At 44.7% G+C, this 21069-nt stretch overlaps 1 protein-coding gene across 2 annotated transcripts in view; it reads left to right on the top strand.

The window, feature by feature from the left end:
• The window catches only part of MAP1A (microtubule associated protein 1A), a 769586-nt gene extending 749180 nt beyond the window's left edge, over positions 1-20406 (top strand). For both annotated transcript variants that reach the window (XM_086958200.1, XM_086958201.1), the window contains one exon: positions 17388-20406. In XM_086958200.1, coding sequence (XP_086814326.1) covers positions 17388-17543 — 156 coding nt within the window. In that variant the 3' untranslated portion in view covers positions 17544-20406. The remainder of the gene's footprint in view (positions 1-17387) is intronic.
• Positions 20407-21069: the final 663 nt, after the last annotated feature.

The following is a 21069-nucleotide window of genomic DNA, read 5'->3' as shown; positions in this document are numbered from 1 at the left end:
AAGAGCCAATTTTGAGAACTTTTAATTTTGTGTTTCTTCTTTCAGCGATTTCGAAGCTTCTTGACCTAGGACCTCGAGGAATATCCGTGAACGATGCCTGGCAAGAAGGTCGGAAAGAAAGTTGGAACCGACCAGATGCTTTGTATGCTGGTGAAGGACATGGCGGACATGAAGAAGCAAATGGCGGCAATGAATGGTGCGGGTGGACCAAAGAGAGTCATCGGACCAGCATTGCCGGGGGTAATCCCTAACGGGAGAGGTAGAAGGGCCAGAAAGGGGGCATCAGGAGGGGAGGCTCCGGTTCCCGAATCACCTCCAGCGAGCCCGGTCACTCCGATCGAGGCCCCAGTTCCAGTCCCGAACGCGGGACAACCGATCCCTGTGGTGGTCACTCCTGTGAACGAGGGGGATATGCCTCCTGAGCTGGCTGCCCAGTTGGCGGCGTGGTTGGGCAGAGAGAACGAGGGGGCCACGGCTGATGAAGCCAGGTCGATAATGAAGCAGTTGCGGCAATCGAAAGATGCTGCGAAGGCACCTTGTCCTCTTGTTTCCCCGCAGGTTCCAGTGGAGCAACCAGTATCGGGCGTTGGTTCGGCAGCGACAACGGTCACAGCTACTGGTTCGGGTAAGCAGTCATTGCCGATGGCGGGGGAGGGGCCGTTACCCTCAAGGAGGGAAAAAGTTGTGCAACATATCCCGATGGATGTGAAAGAAAGGATTTGGGCAGATAAATATGTAAACACGTTTTCCTTGTTGACCGATCACTATGAGATTGAGCATGTGAAAAATCAGAAAGAGTTGTTGCATCCTAGTGTATGGCGTGCAAAGATGGCGGGTTTCAGAGTAGATGAAACGATCGCCAATTGGGCCAGGGCGTTTGGAATGTTCACTGCAATTATGGGGGAACGTAGGCCTGAATTATTGTTGGAACTAGCCGTTTATCAGACACGTATCATGGAATTCTATGAATCGTACGGGGGCAATAAATGGTGTTGTTATGATAGCACATTTCGTAAGTCCAAGGAGCACGACTCATCCCTGACGTGGGATTGTTTCGACTCCATTTCCTGGCAGAAACTTGAGAGGTCAAACACGGCGAAGTCGCCTTCTTTGGGCGGGAACGGGGTCGAGCCTTCCCGCCATTCTTTGGGGGCGCCCTTTCGAGCGGGCACAAGCAGTGATCAGAACGCGAAGAATAATGGGAACTCGGGTAGGAAAGGGGTCTGTTGGAACTTTAACAGAGGCAAGTGCACTAGGCCACAGGGGACAAGCAAGTTCAGGCATGAGTGTGCAGGGTGCGGACAGTCCTCACACCCCGAAAGTTCATGCAGAGCCAAGAATGGTGATACGGGAGGTAGAGGAGGCGCCAAACAGGTCTAAAATCGACCGAGGTGCACCATTACCTACTCCTGTTGATATCATGGCACTGATCCCTTGGCTGAACGAATACCCTGATCATATCTCCGCCGGGGTGTTGCGAGACGGTTTCTCATATGGTTTCCGCATCCCGGCGGGGGATTTTCGGGGGGAGGCACAATGTAAGAACCAACTATCGGTTCAACAAAATATGGCGGTGGTGCAGGCAAAGATTGGGAAGGAAGTGGCCCGAGGTCGGGTTGCTGGACCATATGGCATGCCACCAGTTGGCGATTTTGTTTGTTCACCGTTGGGAGTGGTCCCCAAGAAGGACCCAGGTGAGTTCAGGTTAATATACAATTTGTCTGCTCCTAGGGGTCTTTCGGTGAACGATGCGATTGACCCGGGAGTTTGTTCGGTGCGGTACGCTTCCTTTGATGAGGCCATCGCCATTTTGAATCGCCTGGGGCCCGGAGCGCTGATGGCTAAATCAGACATCGAGTCAGCGTTCCGGTTGCTCCCGGTACACCCAGATGATCAGCGACTCCTAGGTTTTATGTTTCAAGGACGCTATTACATGGATAAATGTATGCCAATGGGTTGCTCCATCTCTTGTGCGTATTTTGAAAAATTCTGTAGTTTTTTGCAATGGGCGTTCACAAGGGCCACGGGCTTTACACAGGTTATGCATTACCTTGATGATTTTCTGTTCCTGGGGGCAGCCGGGGACACGGAATGTGCACAGGCTTTGAGGGAATTCTGTACTCTTATGAAGGAATTTGGCGTGCCACTGGCACCAGGTAAGACGGTAGGGCCATCTACTACACTCGAGTTTCTGGGAATTGAGCTCGATTCTGTAGAGGGGTGCTTCCGCTTGCCCAAAGAGAAGATAATGAAATTCAGGGCCTCGCTCGAAATGTGTCTCGGCGAGAGAAAAGTAACTCTACATCAGTTACAACAGGCTGTGGGTCAGCTTAACTTTGCCCTGAGGGTAATACCGATGGCTCGCCCCTTTTCCCGTTCTATCGCACAAGCCATGGTGGCCCTCAAGGAAGGGCACCACCGCACAAGACTGTCAGCAGAGGTTCGCCAGGATATGCTCATATGGCTGGCATTCCTGGCGGATTTCAACGGTCGTGTTGTGTGGACCGAGCCACCAGTTTCCTCGGAGGAACTGGGGATGTGGACCGACTCGGCAGGGAGTGTAGGTTTTGGCGCCATATTTGGCAATCAATGGTCGGCACGAACCTGGCCTGTGTGGTGGCACGATAATGGACTCACTGGTAACATTGGGTTTCTGGAGCTGTTCCCAATTCTGGTGGCCTTGAAAACTTGGCCAGAGGGGTTTCGTGATCGCTCTGTGGTGTTCTGGTCTGATAACATGACCGTGGGTGGCAACGCCTTGAGGGTCGTAGAGGGGATGAGAGGCACCCGATAGGTTTGGAAAGATTGTCCCTTTTAATGTCCGTACTTCCTGCGACATGTTCATCTCAATCCGAGACGGTGCTGTTCCGGGCCGCTTTTGCATTAGCATTCCATGGGGCTATGCGGGTAAGCGAACTGGTAGCGAGGAACAAGCAGGACACGGGGGGAGGACTGTGTCGAGAACACATTCAAATTAAGGGCGAGACAATGGTGATCTCGATAGCCAGGTCCAAGACCGATCAGGGGGCAATCGGGGACAGTGTGGTAGTCCAGCGGATTCCGGGATCTCCCATGTGCCCGGTTAAATGCGTTGAAGAGTACTTAGCGCTGAGGGCGGCGGCATGGGGGGGAAGCTTGCTGAGGCACACCGATGCCACCCCACTGACGAGGTTTCAGTTTCAGCGGGTGTTAACAATGGCAATCGCGGCGGCGGGCTTGAACCCGAGCGATTTTGGGACCCATTCCTTCCGGATAGGGGCTGCTACAGAGGCTACAGCCAGGGGTCTGAGTGTTGAAAAAGTGAAGCGGTTGGGGCGTTGGTCCTCAAACTGTTATAAAAGGTATGTGCGTTTGCACATGTTGTGAAGCTAATGTCATGCACTCACGCTTCTTGTTTTCTGTTTGGTTTGCAGTTTCGCGAGCAGGCTTTGCGGGGCGGACTGTGCAGTTGACCCGACACCTGGGGACCAGCGGTCAAAGATCACCGGCTGAGGAAAGAGTGGTGTGGGTCGTTGGCCACTCATACGTGAGGCGCGCCGCAGACGTATTCAAAGCAGGTGACATGATTCACGTGGCTGGGGAATACGGGTACAGGGTGACCTTCCACGGAAGGGGCAGGCTCTGTATTGACCAGTTTCAAAGTTTCATTGAGGGACTGTTAGGGCGGACGAGGTCACCGCCATCTGTAATCATAGTGCATCTTGGGGGCAATGATTTGGTGACCATTGGTCGACGAGTGCTTCTCGAGTTAATTTTGTCCACAGTAAGTTGGTTGGCAAGAAGGGTTTCGGGGTGCACAATCGCATGGTCACACATGATTCCTCGGAAGATGTGGCGGGGGGCCCTCTCTGTGCCAGCTTTGAACCAGTCAGTAAAGAAGGTTAATAACAAATTGAGTAGGTTGTTCCGTACAGGTAAATTGCAGTGTATTCCACACGGGTGTATCCGGGGGGACCGTATGTATTTGGCGGATGGGTTCCATTTGTCCCGGGAGGGAAATGTCTTACTCATAGGAGACTTCTTAGCTTGGTTAAAGAGTTTACGTAACCATGACCTTTAGTAGGAGCTTTTGTGGGGGGTCCGGATAGCCGGTCAACTATCCGGCCTGTGGCGGTAAGGTCATGATCGGTGAGCAGTAATTGGAAGATCCCTAGAGGTGGGGCGCCACCCATTATGGATGGGAGCGCCCGGGGGGAGGCGGCCATTGGCCCCTCACACGGGGAGGCGGTACCCTTCTAAGGATGGGACCGCCGAAAGGGAAGGCGGTCAAGACCCCTCCCTGGGGAGGAGGGGCTACGGGTCCCCTCCTTGGAATTTCCCGGGGCCAGGACATCCGCGACGGCGGATGTGGTAAGCAGTGTGGGGTGGGAGGGGGGTCTACGCTACCTTCTAGACACCTCACACGAGTCCTCGGACGACCACCAAGATGGCGTCGAGTAAGTATGGGCCCCCGTTAAGACAAGGGAAATTGGAAGTTGGCACAGAGGTACAGTCCTCTGTGCGCCCGCCCCTCACAAGTAAGGGGGGGAGTCTGGTATTAGGGATCTGACACCGGTTACGACCTTGCCGTTGGCCCGTAATGTTAGGATGTACAATTTGAATTTTGAGAAATGCATTTACAGGATGTTTTAGAATCGGCTAGGAGAACCTTTGTATTAGAGATATGTTAAGGTTAGCCAATAAACATCGTAATGTATAAATGAAATTGTACATGATATGAAACTGTTATTTTAATGTTTTAATTTTGTTTCATATTTTAATAAATACGGCCGGGAGGGTAACTCCCTCCCGCCTTCCAAAAGCTCAAGAACTGTATCCGTCTTCCCATTCTTGGGGATTGTGTTGGGAGGGGGTGACAGGTATCCAGGCCATACTATCAAGAGCTGGTCTTCTGGGCAATGCTTGCAGAGTTTTCTTTTTTCGGAGTTAAGGTCATTTACTTCCAGAGGCAGTAGCGGACAGCAGATTGAAACGAGAAATCCGGCCTGCTCCAGAAAATAACCCGGCAGGAAGGTGAAAAACTGTAGACCAGAAAAACCTTCCCACTGATCAAGCTAAACAGAGATACAAGCAGAGAATAGTAACAGGAACTGGTGAGACTCGAGTCCAAAGCATCTAGTGAGCGAGCAAAAATACAGGAACAATTGAAACACAACTGTACTTCCCAATGGAACTCCTTTTATAGGCTGAAAACATTTTTAAAAAATCAGTTCAACCATCTTGGATTGGGATGAAGGGAGGAAACATAATCAGGGGTGAATTGTTCCTAACTAAAAAATCTATAGTAAATGCCCCAACATCAAATTACAACTTTTTCCAGCATGTGCCGTATGCCAGGATCGGGCATGCAGGAAGTTGCCCCATAATCCCCTGTGAGGTCGAAAAAGTAGCCATACGCAATTGATCCTTCAAACAGTCAAAAAGCATGGATCAATATAAAGGACACAAAATATCAATAGTAGCTGATTTTTCATATGAAACAAATGTTGTTGGAAAGAAATTTCTGGCCCTTTGTCCATCTCTGAAATGTTATTTCATCAGATATTGGCGTTTGGACCCAGCTATTATGTTGATCATGGTCAATGGCAAAACATTGGAATATCATGACGGGGTGAACCTTGAACGATTTCGAGAAATAATGGAATATCCGGATCAGGGAATGGAAATTGGACCCACCGCACTCAATGGAGATAAGTTACTAATGATAGACCTGAACTTCATTAAATTGAGCAGTCAATGCCCATACCCTAATCATGAATCCCAATCTCTGAGGAAACATAATGCAGCCATGTGAAGAAGTGGAGGTATCATTTCTTTGGAGCGTGACAAATCCAGAACTCAGCTGAAGGATGCTATGCACCGAGAAGAGGAAATTCACCAGTCAATCTCCTCCATGTAAAATCCTTCCATTACCATGACTGAGTGTGTGTATTTTAACGCATCACTTACACTGTTTCACTGGCACTATCCTTGTCAATGATGATATGACATTTGGCATAGACTGGCTAAGCTTAGCGACGACTCGCCGGTCAAAGTCATTATATTTTCTCCTTCTCTTGCATCACTATTTTAATTAAAGCTTCTCCCTCCTTTGTGAAATACCTTTATCTGTACCCCCATTTACTGTGACCGTACCATTCAATCCCTCACAATACCTTCTGTACTACCTGCTACTACAAGAGATATATCTCTCCCAGCTGGAATCTTCAAAGCTACAAAGAGGCTGGGTTGAGCAGGTGCTGTATGCCTTTGGAATGCAATATAGAAAAGGCGAAGTCAAAATCCTGGTGCATAAGAACTTGACAGCGAAAATTTGCCCATCACAGTTGGATCTCAAGGGCAGATAGGTTTTCATCAAACTATCAGTATAATCTTCATATGTGATACGTGGGTAAATCTATGCCCCATTGGCAGCTAAGCATATTTACTATCTGACCGGTGTAGACTGTCAAAGTCATCATTGGGGGCGACTGTAATATTACTCAGAATCTGCTCATGAATCAATCAGTACCTCTGGAATTTGTCAGACAGGCAGATGGAATTTATTTTTAATTTCTACTAGCTGACCACTTCCTTCTAGATTCCTGGTGCTTGCTGCACTTGAGGGATACACAATATACATGTTTATCATGTGCACATGGGACCGAGACCAGGGTTGAATATATTATGATATCTTACTCAACCTTGTTGAGATTGAAGGACTATGAGATATCGGATAATTGCCTTTCAGATCACTCAGCACTACAATTGACAAATGATTTAGTTCTTCTTACTCTTCCATGCTAGCACTGGAGAATGCCTGGCTTAAAATTCAAGGAACATAGAGAGAAAGAATAACTCCAACAGATGTTAAAGGACTTCATGCATCTCAAAGAGCACACTATGCATCCTCCACACAAACACTTTGGGCCTCATGCAAGGCAAGCAGAAGAGGGCAGATAATGAAGGAATCAGCAATATGCAAACATTAATTGGCCCAGGCTCAAAAACTGTTGAAAGTTCAAGGTACAGAGCTTACTCATATATATATATATATAGAACTTCAACTGCATTTACAATGTTAAAGTCTCTTTTTAAAGATAAATGTTATCTTCATTCTTTGTTCACCCCAAAGACAGAGTGGGCCCTAACCAGACTTAAATTTAAATGATATGAACACAATGAAAAAATGGGAAAACTGCTGGCATTACAATTGAAGCAAGAAGACTCTGCCTGATCAAACCCGGCAATCATCTGCAAACCAGGATCCATGCTCCGCAACCCGTTACAGATTACTTCAGAATTTGCAATCTTTTACAAAATATTATACATCCCAGAATCAACTCGCAGAAGCAAATTTGATGGGGAAGAATTCTTCCATGGTCTGCACCTACTGCAACTTAACAAGGAAGTGGTTATTGAATTGGAGGACTTAACGAAAAAGTAAATTGCAGAAGCCATTTAAAATATGCCAGTGGCTAAGGCCCCTTTAGACGATAACCTTCACTTTGAATTCTTCAAAATCAACACGGAAACACTCTCCTCAACACTGTGCAAAACCTTTAAAGACGTAGATAATAAAGGAGGAGTCCTGCATGAATTAACAGAGCAACCATTTGCCTTCACTAGAAACCAGACAAAGACTCACATCAATATGGCAGCTACAGACTTATCTCCCTAAGAACCACAGATGTAATAATTCTCATAAAAATATTGGTTACAAGATTGCAGAAATTCATCTCTTTGCTTTTACCAGAACCAGGCACAGTTCACACCAGGGAGAACCTCCAATCATCACATGAAGACCATCTTTCACCTAATGTGGCATGAGAGGCATGATCACAATAATAAACTAGCCCGCTACCTGGACATCAAGAAGGTTTTTGATCACATTGTGGTTGTTAGAAACACTTTAGTGTTCATATTCTCTAGATGTGGTGCTGTTTGTTTCCCAAAATGAAAAAATATTTATACCTTACGTGATAGTGAATGTTGACATTAATCAAAGATAATAACGAACAAGACAATTAATAAAATGATCATTAAAAAGATTAATCATTCATTTGCATCAACAGGATAGTTTACCATATTATTTAGATCATACACGATTCGATTGTAGTGTTTACACATAATATGGCTAGTGACACAACATCAGATATTAGCGCTGACAACGTTCATCAGTGTTTGAGAAAGAAACACAAGTGTAAAAATGTTTATGAAAAAATATTTATGATTCTAAGATGCAGTTCCAGTTCCAAAGTTTGGAGATGCAAAGTATAGCAATAGCTATCTTTTTTTTATTTTTTATTTACCTCCATACTGTACTTTAGACACAAGATTAGAGCGGGGGGCTGTGGCACAGTTTTTGGGGACATCAAACGATGTAATACATTTGTAGAAGACTCCACGGAAATCCTTCAAGCTTGGTACCCCTGACCGGAAGTGTAGATGGCGTTTGACCCTGGTGCTTTGGATGTCAAGATGGGGAACTGGAGGGCCTGTGTATTAAAGCTAAAGAGAAGGCTATTAAAATCTAAAATTGTGGGCATCCCAAGCAAATAGTGAGAAACAAATGACATGGGTATTTCATTGCTGGTTCCTAAAATAGTATGACACTTGATGTCTGTAATTCAACGTGGAAGAATAATAAGTGATTTGAGTGAAGATACCTCAGGAAAAGCAAGGAAGAGGGACGTTAACTAGTTCATATCAGTATCTTAATGGTAAAGAGTGAAGGAGGAGGCTGTTGTTATGGTGTGAGGACCAAACTCGGTATGCTTTGTTTTAAGAATTTTGGAATTGGCACACTGATAGCTAAGGCCGGGATATCTTTCCCAATTGGCAGTCCCAGATCTCCGACTGTGTTATTAGTAGAAATGGATCAATCAATGCTTTCATGAAGCGCAGCTTGTCAAATTCGTGACTGAGGCAGAACCCTTCCCTCTATCCGATGAAGCTTCACAGTAAATGTGAAATTCGTCTACCAGGCCCAATGTGCGGCTGCAGTGCACCAGGTACTATTCCATGGCACATCTGTGTTGAGATAATTGTATTTCCATACATCCAGCATGATGTGAAATGTATGGGGGTGGGGTGTACTGTACTTGGCTTCCTTATGATCATACAAATCATGCAGCACATTTTGTATATCTAGTGTATTGGATAGGACCTCCTTGTTCCCATCAGCAGGTTATACATTTTGAATTTAGGCAGCTCATTTAATCATCCTATTAAAGCACAAAATGAGACTTGCTTCTTTTTTCAGTAATAGTGGCTATGATATGTTATTTTGATTTGTAAAGTGTATTAATCACCAGAGAAGGTTTACAGGTGCTTGGGCAGGTGTGTGGTCCCCAAGATGTTTATACGAAAAGCCAGGTATTCAGCTTCTTGTGGAACTCAAGGAGGCTCCGGTGTGGAGAGGGAGGTCGTTGTTGCATGCCTTGGATGCAATGAGCATGATCTTCAGTTTTGCTTTTGTGGATGCAGAGAATGTGTGTGAGTGAGAGTGAGTCAGAGCGTAGGTGACTGGTGGGTTGGTGAAAGTGTATGCAGCTGTTCAGGTATTTTGGTCCTGTGTTGTGTAGGGCTTTGTATGGGCCTGTAAGAAGTTTGAATTAGCTGCGTTTGAGACTCGGGAGCCAGTGAAGCTTCTTGATGGGCAGTATGATGTGAGTGTGGCTTGCGTGGTTGAGTATGAGTCATGCAGCGGTGTTCTGGATTGTCTGTATTCTGTGTAGGAGTTGTTTGGAGATTCCGGTGTACAGTGTTGCGGTAGTCTAGCCTGCTGTTGATGAGTGCTTGCTGGACGGTCCTTCTCATTTTTGGAGACAATCATTTGAAGATCTTTCGCAGCATACATAGGATGTGGAAGCAGGAGGTGAATACTGCGTTGACTTGAGCCGTTATATCGAGCTTATCATCTAGGATGATCGCTAAGTTTCTTGCGTGGTCTGTGGGTTTTGGTCCTAGTTCTGACAGCCACCAGGTGGAGTCCCCTGGGGAGGTCATGTTGCCAAAGACCAGTACTTACATCTTGCAGGAGTTGAGCTGCAGGCCGTTGGTTTGCATCCAGTCTCCTACCATGATCATGCAATTGGTGAAGTTGGTCCTGGTGGTGGTTGTCTTGTCCATCAGGAAGAGGATGAATTGGGTGGCACTGGCGTAGGAGATGACGGTGATATATTGTGATCAGATGATGTTGGCGAGTGGTCTTCTCTATGTGTCGAAAAAGGTGGGGCAGAGGGACGATCCCTGTGGGACTTGGTATATCAATCTCTTGGTAAATTCCTCAGACACATCAACATGGACTAAAATCATTAACTCCTCCCTAACCAGCGGCTCCGTACCCCCTCATCAAAAAACCTGATGCTGGCATGAATTACCTTAATAATTACAGACCTATAACTAACCTTCATCTCATTGCCAAAACTGTTGAAAAATGTGTGCTCTCACCACTTATCCATCCCATTGAAAAATTCAACCTACATGACACCTTCCAATCTGGGTTCAGTAAAGGCTGCAGTACCGAAACTGCCAGCCTGAACATCATTGACAACTTACACAAACTCTGGATGCTGGTGAGGCCTGCCTCATAATCCTCCTAGACCTCTCAGCAGCTGTTGATACAGTCACCCACAACACTCTTTTAAACACCCTCTAACAGCATGCAGGCATCAACTGTACTATTCTTCAGTGGATTGCCTCACAGCTGGACAAAAACTTCAGCATGAAAGACCATATTAACGCTTCAGCAAGAAATACATTCTGCACGCTGAAACACCTAAAAAATAAACTAAAACCCTTCATCCCACTTGAAGACCTAAATACTGTAATACAATCCCTAGTTCTCTCTAAGTTGGACTATGCTAATGCAATGATCACCAGTATTCCAAAATACTACCTTATCCCTATGAAATCCACTTTCAGCACAGCCGCTAGACTTCTCTAGGGAAAGACACTCCAATCACATCACCCCCACACTCAACTGGCTACCACTCGAAGTGAGAAGCATATTCAAAATGTCTGCATTACCCACACAGCTCCCTATACTGAAAAACTGAATATCTCACTAACAAACAATCAAAAACTGTCCAAAAGAGGTCTCTGCTAAGCTCAAACACTCTACTCCTTATTCTGTTTTTTAAGAAAGAAAAATCACTCACCCACTCCTTATCTGGGAATAGGCCCAAAATGTGGAGCGCTCTGCCACAGGATCTACGTGACAATCATTCATTCCTTTACTTCAGTAAAAAACGTACATTATTTATTCTCAGCAAATACTGAACCCACCCTCCTTAAAAAATCATCTTGTTCTAATGGTTTTCCTCCTCAGTCATTAATGAGCTTGACCATAACTACCTCTGGGAAAATCTGTTCCACTATTTTTCTAACTTCTAAAATAACCTTCTATTGCTACATCTGAACTATATCTCTATGTTATATTACCTCCCTGTATGCCTAATATTTTCCTAGTATATTCCCTGTAATTGTTCTTTGTGCAAAGTCTTTAAAGAGCTCTGATACCCTTGGGTCAAGTTTACTCTATATAAACCTCTAAATAAAAAAATAGCGTGGCAGCCTGACCCTTGTAGATACATTTGTGAGCAGATCCTTGTATGTAAGTCTCATGGAGTATTCTGATGAGGGTGTTATTGGAAACAGTGTCGAAGGATGCGGAGAGGTTGAGCAGTATGAGGATCACTGTTTCTCCTTGGTCCAGTCTCCTCTTTTATCTGTGTTGTGTTATTCCGAAATCTGTCCGCCTTACCTAAAGCGCCGGGACACTCTTTTTGAGTAACCGTTGCGCTATACAAAAAGACAAATAACATAACATAACATAACATAACAGGATGATTCGAATGTCATTGTTGAGCTCAATGAGTGCTGTTTCAGTGCTGTGGTTCTTCCTCATTCCTGAGTGTTGTCCAGAAGATGGTGAAGATCAAGGTGGGTTGTGAGTTGCTTGTTGATGGCCGTCTTAGTTACTTTGGCTGGTTAGAGGGGAAGGGAGATAGGTCGGAAGTTGCTCAGTTGATTCAGGTGGCCTGTGGGATTTTTGAGGAGGGCATTGATTTCTATAAGTTTCTATTCATCCGGAAAAGTGGTGGGTCATGATGGAGGTGTTCATGATGTGGGTCAGGGTGTTGCTGATTGGTAATATTCCCAGACTGTAGATCTAATGAGGGCATTGGGGCTCCTGAGTGGAGGGTCCTCATGATTGCAGCTGTGTCGTTTCTGGTAAGAGTCGTCCATTCAGTCAGGTGGCTATCTTGGTTGGTGGTGTATAGGTTGGCAATGAGTTCTCTGGGGTTCGATTGGCGTGCAAAATTGCTAAAGACGTTTGCGATTTTGCTGTGGAAGGAGTTGGATAGGATATCACAGTTGTTTTGGGAGGAAGTGATGTTGTTGACAGTGGCTAAGGGTGAGGTGAAATCCTAACGATTGAGAACATTTCTTTGTAGCTATTGAAGTTTCATACAATGCGGTCCACAAGTGCTTTTTTCTTGGTGTCTTGTATTTACTGATGATAGCGTCTGAGTGCAGCCTTGCAGGTAGTTTGGTCTGTGGTGTCATGGCTGGCTCTCCATTTCCTTTCTAGCTTTTCACAGTGTCGTTTGGTGTATCAGTGGTCTTCTGTTTACGAGCTGGCCACCTGTTTGATCTACTATGCCTGTTGAGTTTGATGGGTGCAAGGGTGTCCTCCCAGTTCTTGATTCAGTTGCTGATGTTATTGATGTCCTTGTCGAAGTTGTCTGTGGGGCTAGGTTGATCTGTGCTGAGGATGCTGAGCCAGTCTTCTGTGGTTTTGCCCCAGCTGCGGCTTGGAATTCAAAACCTGGTAGGGATGTTGACTTGAGGTATGTTGATTTGGAAGTGGATGATGGAGTGGTCGGTCTATGTGAGTAGTGTGGTTGAGTTGTATTTGATGCTGTCGCTTGTGGTGAAGATGGGGCCCACCATGTGTCCTGCGGTGTGTGTTGTTGCTGGGATGAGCTGGGTGAGTCTGATGTTGTTCAAGCATTCATGGAGTGCTGCGGAGCACGGGTTGTTTAGATCTTCCAGGGGATAGTTGAGGTCACTGAGCAGAATATAGGTTCTGGAGTCAATGGTGAGCAGAGCGGTGAAGTTGGTGATGAGGTTGGTAAGGGTAGTTTGGATTCTGGGTGGTTGGTAGGTGAGGCTTCAATTCAGGGTGACGTTTTCTGAGATTTGCAGCTTGAAGTGCAGGTGTTCCATGAATAGGGTGGCATTCTCTGGGGATGTTGTGCATTTGATGGATTTCTTGTAGATAATAGTGAGTCCTCCACCTGGTTTGTGAAAGCTGTTCTGTCAAGCGATCTTGTAGCCCGCTGCGATTGCTGTGGCGATGTCGGGTGCTGATGAGGGGTTGAGCCAGGTTCCTGTGATGAAAGGATGTTGGGTGCGTCGCTGCTCAGCAGGTCCCATATTTCAGTTGTCTGTTTTCTGAGTGATTGTTGAGAAGCATGCATGCGAGCGAGTGTTGACTATAAATTACCTCCTCTTGGGTTGGGCTTGATCACTTCTAATACTGTCCATTTGAGGTCATTTTCACCATGAGCATGTGTAGTGAATTGGTTGACAAGTACGCTTGTAATTCCTTGTACCAAATACAGAATTTATGTTGAATTATCTACTTGCATACTTCATGGTTGGTATAGCTTGTTGCCAGGGCATATGATCCCATACACTATGTTTTTTGTCTTACAGTTTGAGAATTATACATGAGACCATTTTATTGTATTCAAGTAGAATTCAGGGGCGTATTATCAAGCCTGGCCGATAAAATTATCACTGCTTTATCGGCAGGAAACTGCCAATAAAGTGGCGATAATGGGCTTCATAATATGCTCTATGGAATTCCAATCGAAGCTCATGTTAGATGTCCTTCACATTTAACATGAACTTCGATTGGCATTCCATAGAGCATATTATCAAGCCCATTACCGCCACTTTGTCAGCAGTTTCCTGGCGATAATTTTATCGCCCGGGCTTGATAATATGCCCCTCAGTCCCTTATATTGTTTGTTCACAAACAGTACAGGTGCCACACTTATGATGTCCTTGTAGTGGAACATAGTGCCAATGTTCTCCAAGTCTCCTTTTTGCAGACGCTTCTGATGGCAGAAGCGTCTGTACGAGCTCCTTTTCTATGCTGCGATTTTTATTGAGAGCAACTAGTGTTTTGTTTAATTAGCAATCTGATTTTGATAGAATTTGCCAATTTTGGTTGATTACTTTATTTAATTGGGTTGTTTCCATGGGAAATAGGTAGACACATGAACCGCAGCCACCACCTAGGTCTATCTGGGGCCTGTGAGGGACAGGCATCTGCTACCGGGCTGCCAGCGGGGCCCGGCGCTCTGTGCGTAGGCCGCAATCTTCAAACATTGGCATCCCGGGAGCTCAGCCAGGGCATGCTTCAGCTGTTCCAACTGCATTACCTGTGCTTGTGGACTGCAAGGCCACTTCTGTTCCCTTGAGGGGGGCTCAGATGACGAGACCTGCCCGGGTCTTTGACCACTGTTGTGCAGCCGGGCTGGCATCTTGCTGCATCTGAGCCAGACCTCCTACCCTTGCTGCAGTAGCCTGGAGTCTACTGGCTGTGCTCACCCCCGGCGCATGATAATTGTGGGCGTCCTCCTTGCTGCATCCTTGGGTCTCGGGTTCTGCCTTTACCTCGGCCCCATCACCATACACACTGCTTGGACTTGGAGCCCGGGTAACTAACTTCCCCTCCCATTCCACAGAGAAGGACCCTCTGTTGCCTGCTTCACCGTGCAATTTCGACGATCTGACATGGGCCTGGGCCTTTATGTGAACCTGACCTGGGATCAGACGGTGAGTGGGAAGCCGTTGACGCTAAAGCCATTCCCCCCATTTCAGTTGTTGGTCACATTAAACCCTTCGGCCCCTTTGTTAATTACACATTCCCCCTGTGGGAGAAAACACAATTTCTCTTTGGTACCACATCTTGAAGTCTATCTGTTTGCAACTGATCACCCAGCACGAGGTACGGCGTCTTGCAGCCAGCCTTGTCTTTCCTCCATCATGGGAAAAACAGGCAACAAACAGGCAAAGCTTCAATTTGAGCGCCGCAATCTGTGGCTCAGGGTGACGTGCAGGGCACTCGGGTGAACCAATTGCAGCCTTGCTCGAGGAGGTTAAAGATAGTCTGAAATCAATAGATAGAAAAATAGATACCCTTACTTCCAGGCTGAATAGATTCCAGGAGCATATGGATTGGCATGATAGAAGACTGACCGACGTTGAGACCAAAGTCTCGGACTTCAAAGGCATGCAACAGCAACTGAACAAGACCCTGACCATCACCTTACGTAACCTGAAGGCAATTCAGCCCACCATTCTGATAGACAATGATTGCTTATCAGGAAGGGTACATACTATCAAAATGGTAGCGGTGCCAATAGTGAAATAATATTTAACATGCCTCCATTGCAGTTTCCACATTAACTGTTTCAGTACATAGATAAGATGATCAAAGACAGCACAGTTCAAAATTGGAAGGTACTACAACTTCAGGTGGTCTTCGCCTTCTCTCACATCACATGAACATATATAGCTCACCATCTTGCACAGTTAGTAGATTTTCTCCTTGTAAAGCTAGAGACCCCAGACTGGTCCAGAATCACAAGCATGCTGGCTAATCCTAAACCTTGTCAACCGGCAGTCAAGAGCCATGCATTCAACCTTCCTACACCTTGTTTTTGTGTGCAGCTAAAAAAATTGCAATGCATAAGTGTCTCTTGAGTAGTCTCAGAAAAGATATTTGAGTAAAATAGTGAAATGATTTGTCTAGATGCCATCACCTAGTGAATCTGCCATGAAGTTCAAGGAAAAATTCAAATGTCAGTGTTTTTCTGTTCTCTATCCTGTACACCCCACTCCTGCTTCAATTTTAACACATCTGAACTTTTCTTGTAACGATGAAACGATAAAAATATATGTAGAAATGCAATTGCTGTAACACAGCTTACATTGAATTTGCATGTTGCTCATCACACATCTACGAGATATGCTTCACCGCATAAAGGAAAGAAAAAAATAAAGTGCCCTGGACCCAAACCCGCTAAGCCTGCACCCCCGGCATTACCCTTTCTGGGTGTTCTTTAGACTCTGTGAGTGCGGTGTTAGTGGGTATTCTGAGCGGACGTTCCACTGAGAAATTGGTCATTTCCGGGTGTTTCTGAAATTCCAGGTCTGATTCACACTGTAATTCCCCGCAGTTTAGTTACTAGTTTTCGGTTGTGTTGGACAGCGGGGGGAATATAAAGACTCCATTACAAGTTCAGGCTCACTCCTCATGAGATCCTACGTGTTTCAAGTTATTCGCGTTGAGGAAGTAATAGATTTATTTTAAAATACTAAAGAAGCTTTAAAGAAAAGTAAGAAAATGAATAAAATGTTAAAATAGCACAGGAAAAATAATCAGACCAGGAGCACATGTATTTCTTGCTTTTATCACATTTTTAACGGATTGGGTGCACCCGAACTGGGTAGTATTGCACTTTACATTTAGGCATTATCAATACGTTTGCGCGTCTCCGCTATCTATATACAGTGATGTAACTCAAAAGGATGGCGACCAACTGAATGATCCGGCGTGGAGCCCCTGAGACTTCAATTTATCACAAATATTAATAGACCTATGGCTGATAACCGCACACACGAAAGGCTCCTTGCTACTATAAACAGCTACACAATAACCTTCTAAAAGAGTTAAAAGGAAATGTGTATACTGCCTAAAACGCACATTTTCCTAAATTGTAGCCGCAGTGGAACAGTACACTACATTCTCAACTGCTCTGCAGCAAGCCCAACATGGTGTTTCAGTGTTGCAAAACATGGTTTCTTCAGGTCTAAAAATAGCTCTAGAATGGAGAAACTGAGCCGCCGCGCCCCTTGAGAACGCCTTTCTCTGAGTTTGGCTCTTGCCCTTGAAATCAACAAACCGGTGTTTGCATGGCATGCGGTACAGAAAAATATAATATATTCATCGAAACGCATTCAATAATATCCTTTAAAAGGTTCAGTTGGGTGTAACGTGCTTGGAATTCATGTGTGCTTCACTTCAACTAGAAGATTGTATTCTCCAAAGATAAGCAAAGCTAATATATATATTTTTAATGGATGAAAATGATATTGTTTAGGCTCCAGGATAATGCTAACGACGTCATCCATGCCTAGACAGCACCGCAGTGTGATGTATGCGTTTCCTTTGGACTTCCAAGGTTAATCATTGTGATTGCTGGCTGAGCTAGATACAAACTGGAAAAATAAAGCGTTAGACGTGGCTATGATAGTTGCAATGCGGGCTTGAGCGGATTGTTGGCTTATCTAAATCTTTGTCCTTTTTTTGTTTCTAGGTCACGTTAATTCCAACCCATGACACAGAGGTGACGCGCGAGTGGTACCAGCAGACCCATGAGAAACAGCAGCAGCTGAATATTATGGTCCTGGCGAGCAGCAGCACGGTCGTGATGCAGGACGAATCGTTCCCGGCATGCAAGATCGAGTTCTGAGGCGCATTCGCACCCATCAATCTTATCCAGTCCACACGTAGTGCTCTGCATACACCATAGTATCCAGTCATAGTACAGCGCTCCTTTGGTTCGAAACATTACTTCTCGTTGCATCGCGTGCAAGGAATGCCACCTCTTCATCCAGAAAGACCCTGGATATTGAAGAAGACCATGTTGGATTCTTGAGGGAGCTGTGCTGAGATCAAAGACCGCATAATGGGCAGTTATCTTGGAAGGCATTTTTTATTCCTTGGTTATTCTGACTTTCTGTATCATGCTGCATAACTGTCCATTGGTCTGATACAGGAGACCTGCTCTGAATGAGACCCTGATTGCAATGCCATTTTGATTTGTCACATGTCTCTGCACCGATCTGCATGCAGTGCTGAGCATGCATGATGGCGGTTGCATCATTGATGGTGTAAATAGAAGCCTGATGTGGTAAGAGTTTAGGAGTTGGGGATGAGTCATTTGAATGATTCTCATTCCCCATATACCTGGCATATTGTTCAGTGATGATATTTTGGAAACGTGCGACCGTGACCAATGCAAGCTTTCGACAAGTCTCATTTGAAAATCCAACATGAAGAATTTAACTGTGCTTGTCATCTGTTTTGGAAGTTCAAAAAACACTGGCCATGATAAGGTGTGTCCCCCGCTCTATCCGACGGATAGGACAGTGACTTCCGAGGAAGCAAAAGGCCTCATCTTGGGTCACTGAATGCCGGAGCCAGAGACACTGATTATCTTGTACTCCATAGATGAAGTATCATAAATACAAGGTTGGGTTGGTTAAGGATCATGCTGTAAGTTTGAAAGAGCACATTTCTAACCTGCTAACCTGAGCTTTGCACTTGTAGATGCTAATCTTGTACTCTAGTTATAGGATTTCTTTATGGTACCAGTGGACATTTGAATAGAGAAACGCATTAGCTAGGTGTTCAAATGTACACAAGGGGCACTCCCTCCACACGTACAGCTTGAGTACTGTGCACCCTATCATTTTAATTTCGATTGACATATCCTAGGAACCAAAGGATTTCCCTTTGAGGAATGGGGTGGCCAGGGCCAGCTTGTCAGCATTAAAGGTTGTGTGCTATTGTGGTGCTTGATGTGTTGCCTAATGTCCTTCTTTATGATGAAGATTGGTTTTGGAACAATAGTAAAAGATGCTGTAGGTCTCTGTACTGAGAACGCAGCAATAAGAGTAAGACAGGCACCTGACTTTCCAACATTGTGCCTGTGCGCCAATACTGTGGGATTTTAGAGGCAGGCATTGACACAGACATGGGTAAAAAGCACAAGTTGGAGAGTACTGCCCCTTCACCAGTTTCTCCTGGTCCCCATGCCATGAGAACTCATTTGGTGATTGTTATTGTTATATTCCCTTGCCTGTACAATAAGAATGTCTCCTTCGCCAGGGCATAGTTTGCTGGTGTGTTTAGTGGGTAACAGCCCATTTTTGTCCCCTCTTTCTCTTGTATCTTTTTGTAATTTGTTTAAGGAGGCTTACATTTTCTCCACACACATTTTCTTATATTGATGACATGACATGACTCATGGCTACAAAGGGGGACGTGTTGTTTAAGATGCATGAAGAAAACTCAAAACTGAGGTCACGCATGCAAGACTTTATTCACTGGTCTACTTACCCCATGTAACCTTAGCTGGCATCTAGTCACGATTAGTTTTCATAAATCGTGGTACATATTTTTTTTATTGAACACAGGCAAACATCGGATAATGTATTTGCATTCATATCCAGTCTGGACATTGGCAGTCAATTTAACACATCATTCCCAACTTGTCTCTGTAAAGAAAGTTGCCCTATTTCACGGCTGTTAAGGGGTGCCATGCAGATTCCAGAAATATGGGTCCTTGAAGCTAAATTAAAAGCTACTTAACTAGCTGAAATGTTAAAGCTAAATTGCAACCAGTTACTTGTTTTAAATATAGAAAGCCTCTACCTGTTTTTATCAAGATATATCAAGGGGGGCTCACTTCACGTGCGGTCCCCACTACAATTGATATTACACCGAGTGGTGTCACCAAGAGCACATCACAGTCATGGCTCACTACTTCACAGGAAGTTTCAAATCACTGAGGATTTAAAAATCGTAAATAACCTTGTTAGGTCCTGCCATAGGCACTTTTATAACTATATTGATTAATTAACTGATAACAGCAGACGTTCCCCTTTAATGGCATGAGTCACTTGTGTTTAAAAATGTTAAAGCGAATAGCTGTTCTCTAACAGACCCATGCATAGATTAATGCCATGTCTTGTGAGACCTTCCAGCATAAAACCCTCCCAAAGGATCAAAGAGAGCAAGAGAAAGACGTGTGAGAATAAACTGGGGGCTATATGAATGTAACTGTACCTTAAGATGATACACCTCTATGAAGTAAAGCTTCTCGTTTGTACACACCTAGAACTGCAGGCGTCACTCTGGCTTTGGAATACCTTGAGTTATGTCTCAGGTCGGTTTGCAGTGCCTACCTGGGACAGAAAGCTGCTAAACGCTACAGTAGATCGCTCCATTATCAAATTAGTACCGTTCTAAAAGCTGCTGTAAGGGAAAATTGCGCCTTAGAAAACCGAATTGTTAGTGTACTAAACAGATTGTTTATATTTCAGTGTTTATTATGTGCTGTCTAATTTATATATTTATGTTAATGTTCTCCAGAAGCTAAGCTATCTTTTTGTAAAGTTAATATAATTTTTAATTTATCATTTTTAACATTAAGCAGTATAATTTAGTGGTTCTGTTTTCAGACAACATAATTTTATTTGTACATGTTTTAGATGCTGCATTTGTAACGAACAAAACTTCTGAAAAAGTTTATTAAAATGTTTATAGGTTGAAATTTGGTGTTAGTGTTCAGGGCAGCAACACATACCGAATATAGCCTTCTGTGTGTATGACAGAAGAGAGCAGGCACGCCATTACCGATACTGATTTGGTCTCTATTCTCATAAGGTAATGTTTTCATTGTGAAAAAATGTGTCAGAATGGCCAGCAGGAAAGTGTCTGTCATTGCCTTTCATAGCATTACAGGTCGACGGGTGAAATCACTGTTCATTCATGCCTACGGACAGCAAACCCTTGGTAGATCGTTGAATGCTACGTGTGTAAGGGGAGGTATGTTGCAGAGGTCATACATTGGCTTAGTGACCAGAGAAAAGCCTTCTACAGCACTAAAGCCAACAAAGTGGAAAGTACGAGTGGCAAGAGGCAGCCATTGGACACCATTGCAGTAAGCAATGGCCTCTTCAAATTTATGTATTGAGATGTGTATGTATTGTGTCAAATGTATGATTTCAAGATTTGATGTTTTGTTAGGAATGTATAGGGTTCTAAAGCCTAGAGCCAATGTTCTTCGGTTCGTTTGTGTTACTGCACTGCTCCAGCTTTGGTAAGTCCAAAGCATTAAATTCACAAGAGTTTCCGAGCCCTTTGAGCAAACTTATTCCTTAAGTTCAGAACAGATTGCTTGTGTCTGCATGTCAACATTACCGCAACAA

Source organism: Lissotriton vulgaris, chromosome 2_1, assembly GCF_964263255.1.
Source record: "Lissotriton vulgaris chromosome 2_1, aLisVul1.2, whole genome shotgun sequence".
Classification (NCBI taxonomy): Eukaryota; Metazoa; Chordata; class Amphibia; order Caudata; family Salamandridae; genus Lissotriton; species Lissotriton vulgaris.
The sequence above is the reverse complement of the archived record's forward strand: the minus strand, read 5'-3'. Positions and strand labels throughout refer to the sequence as shown.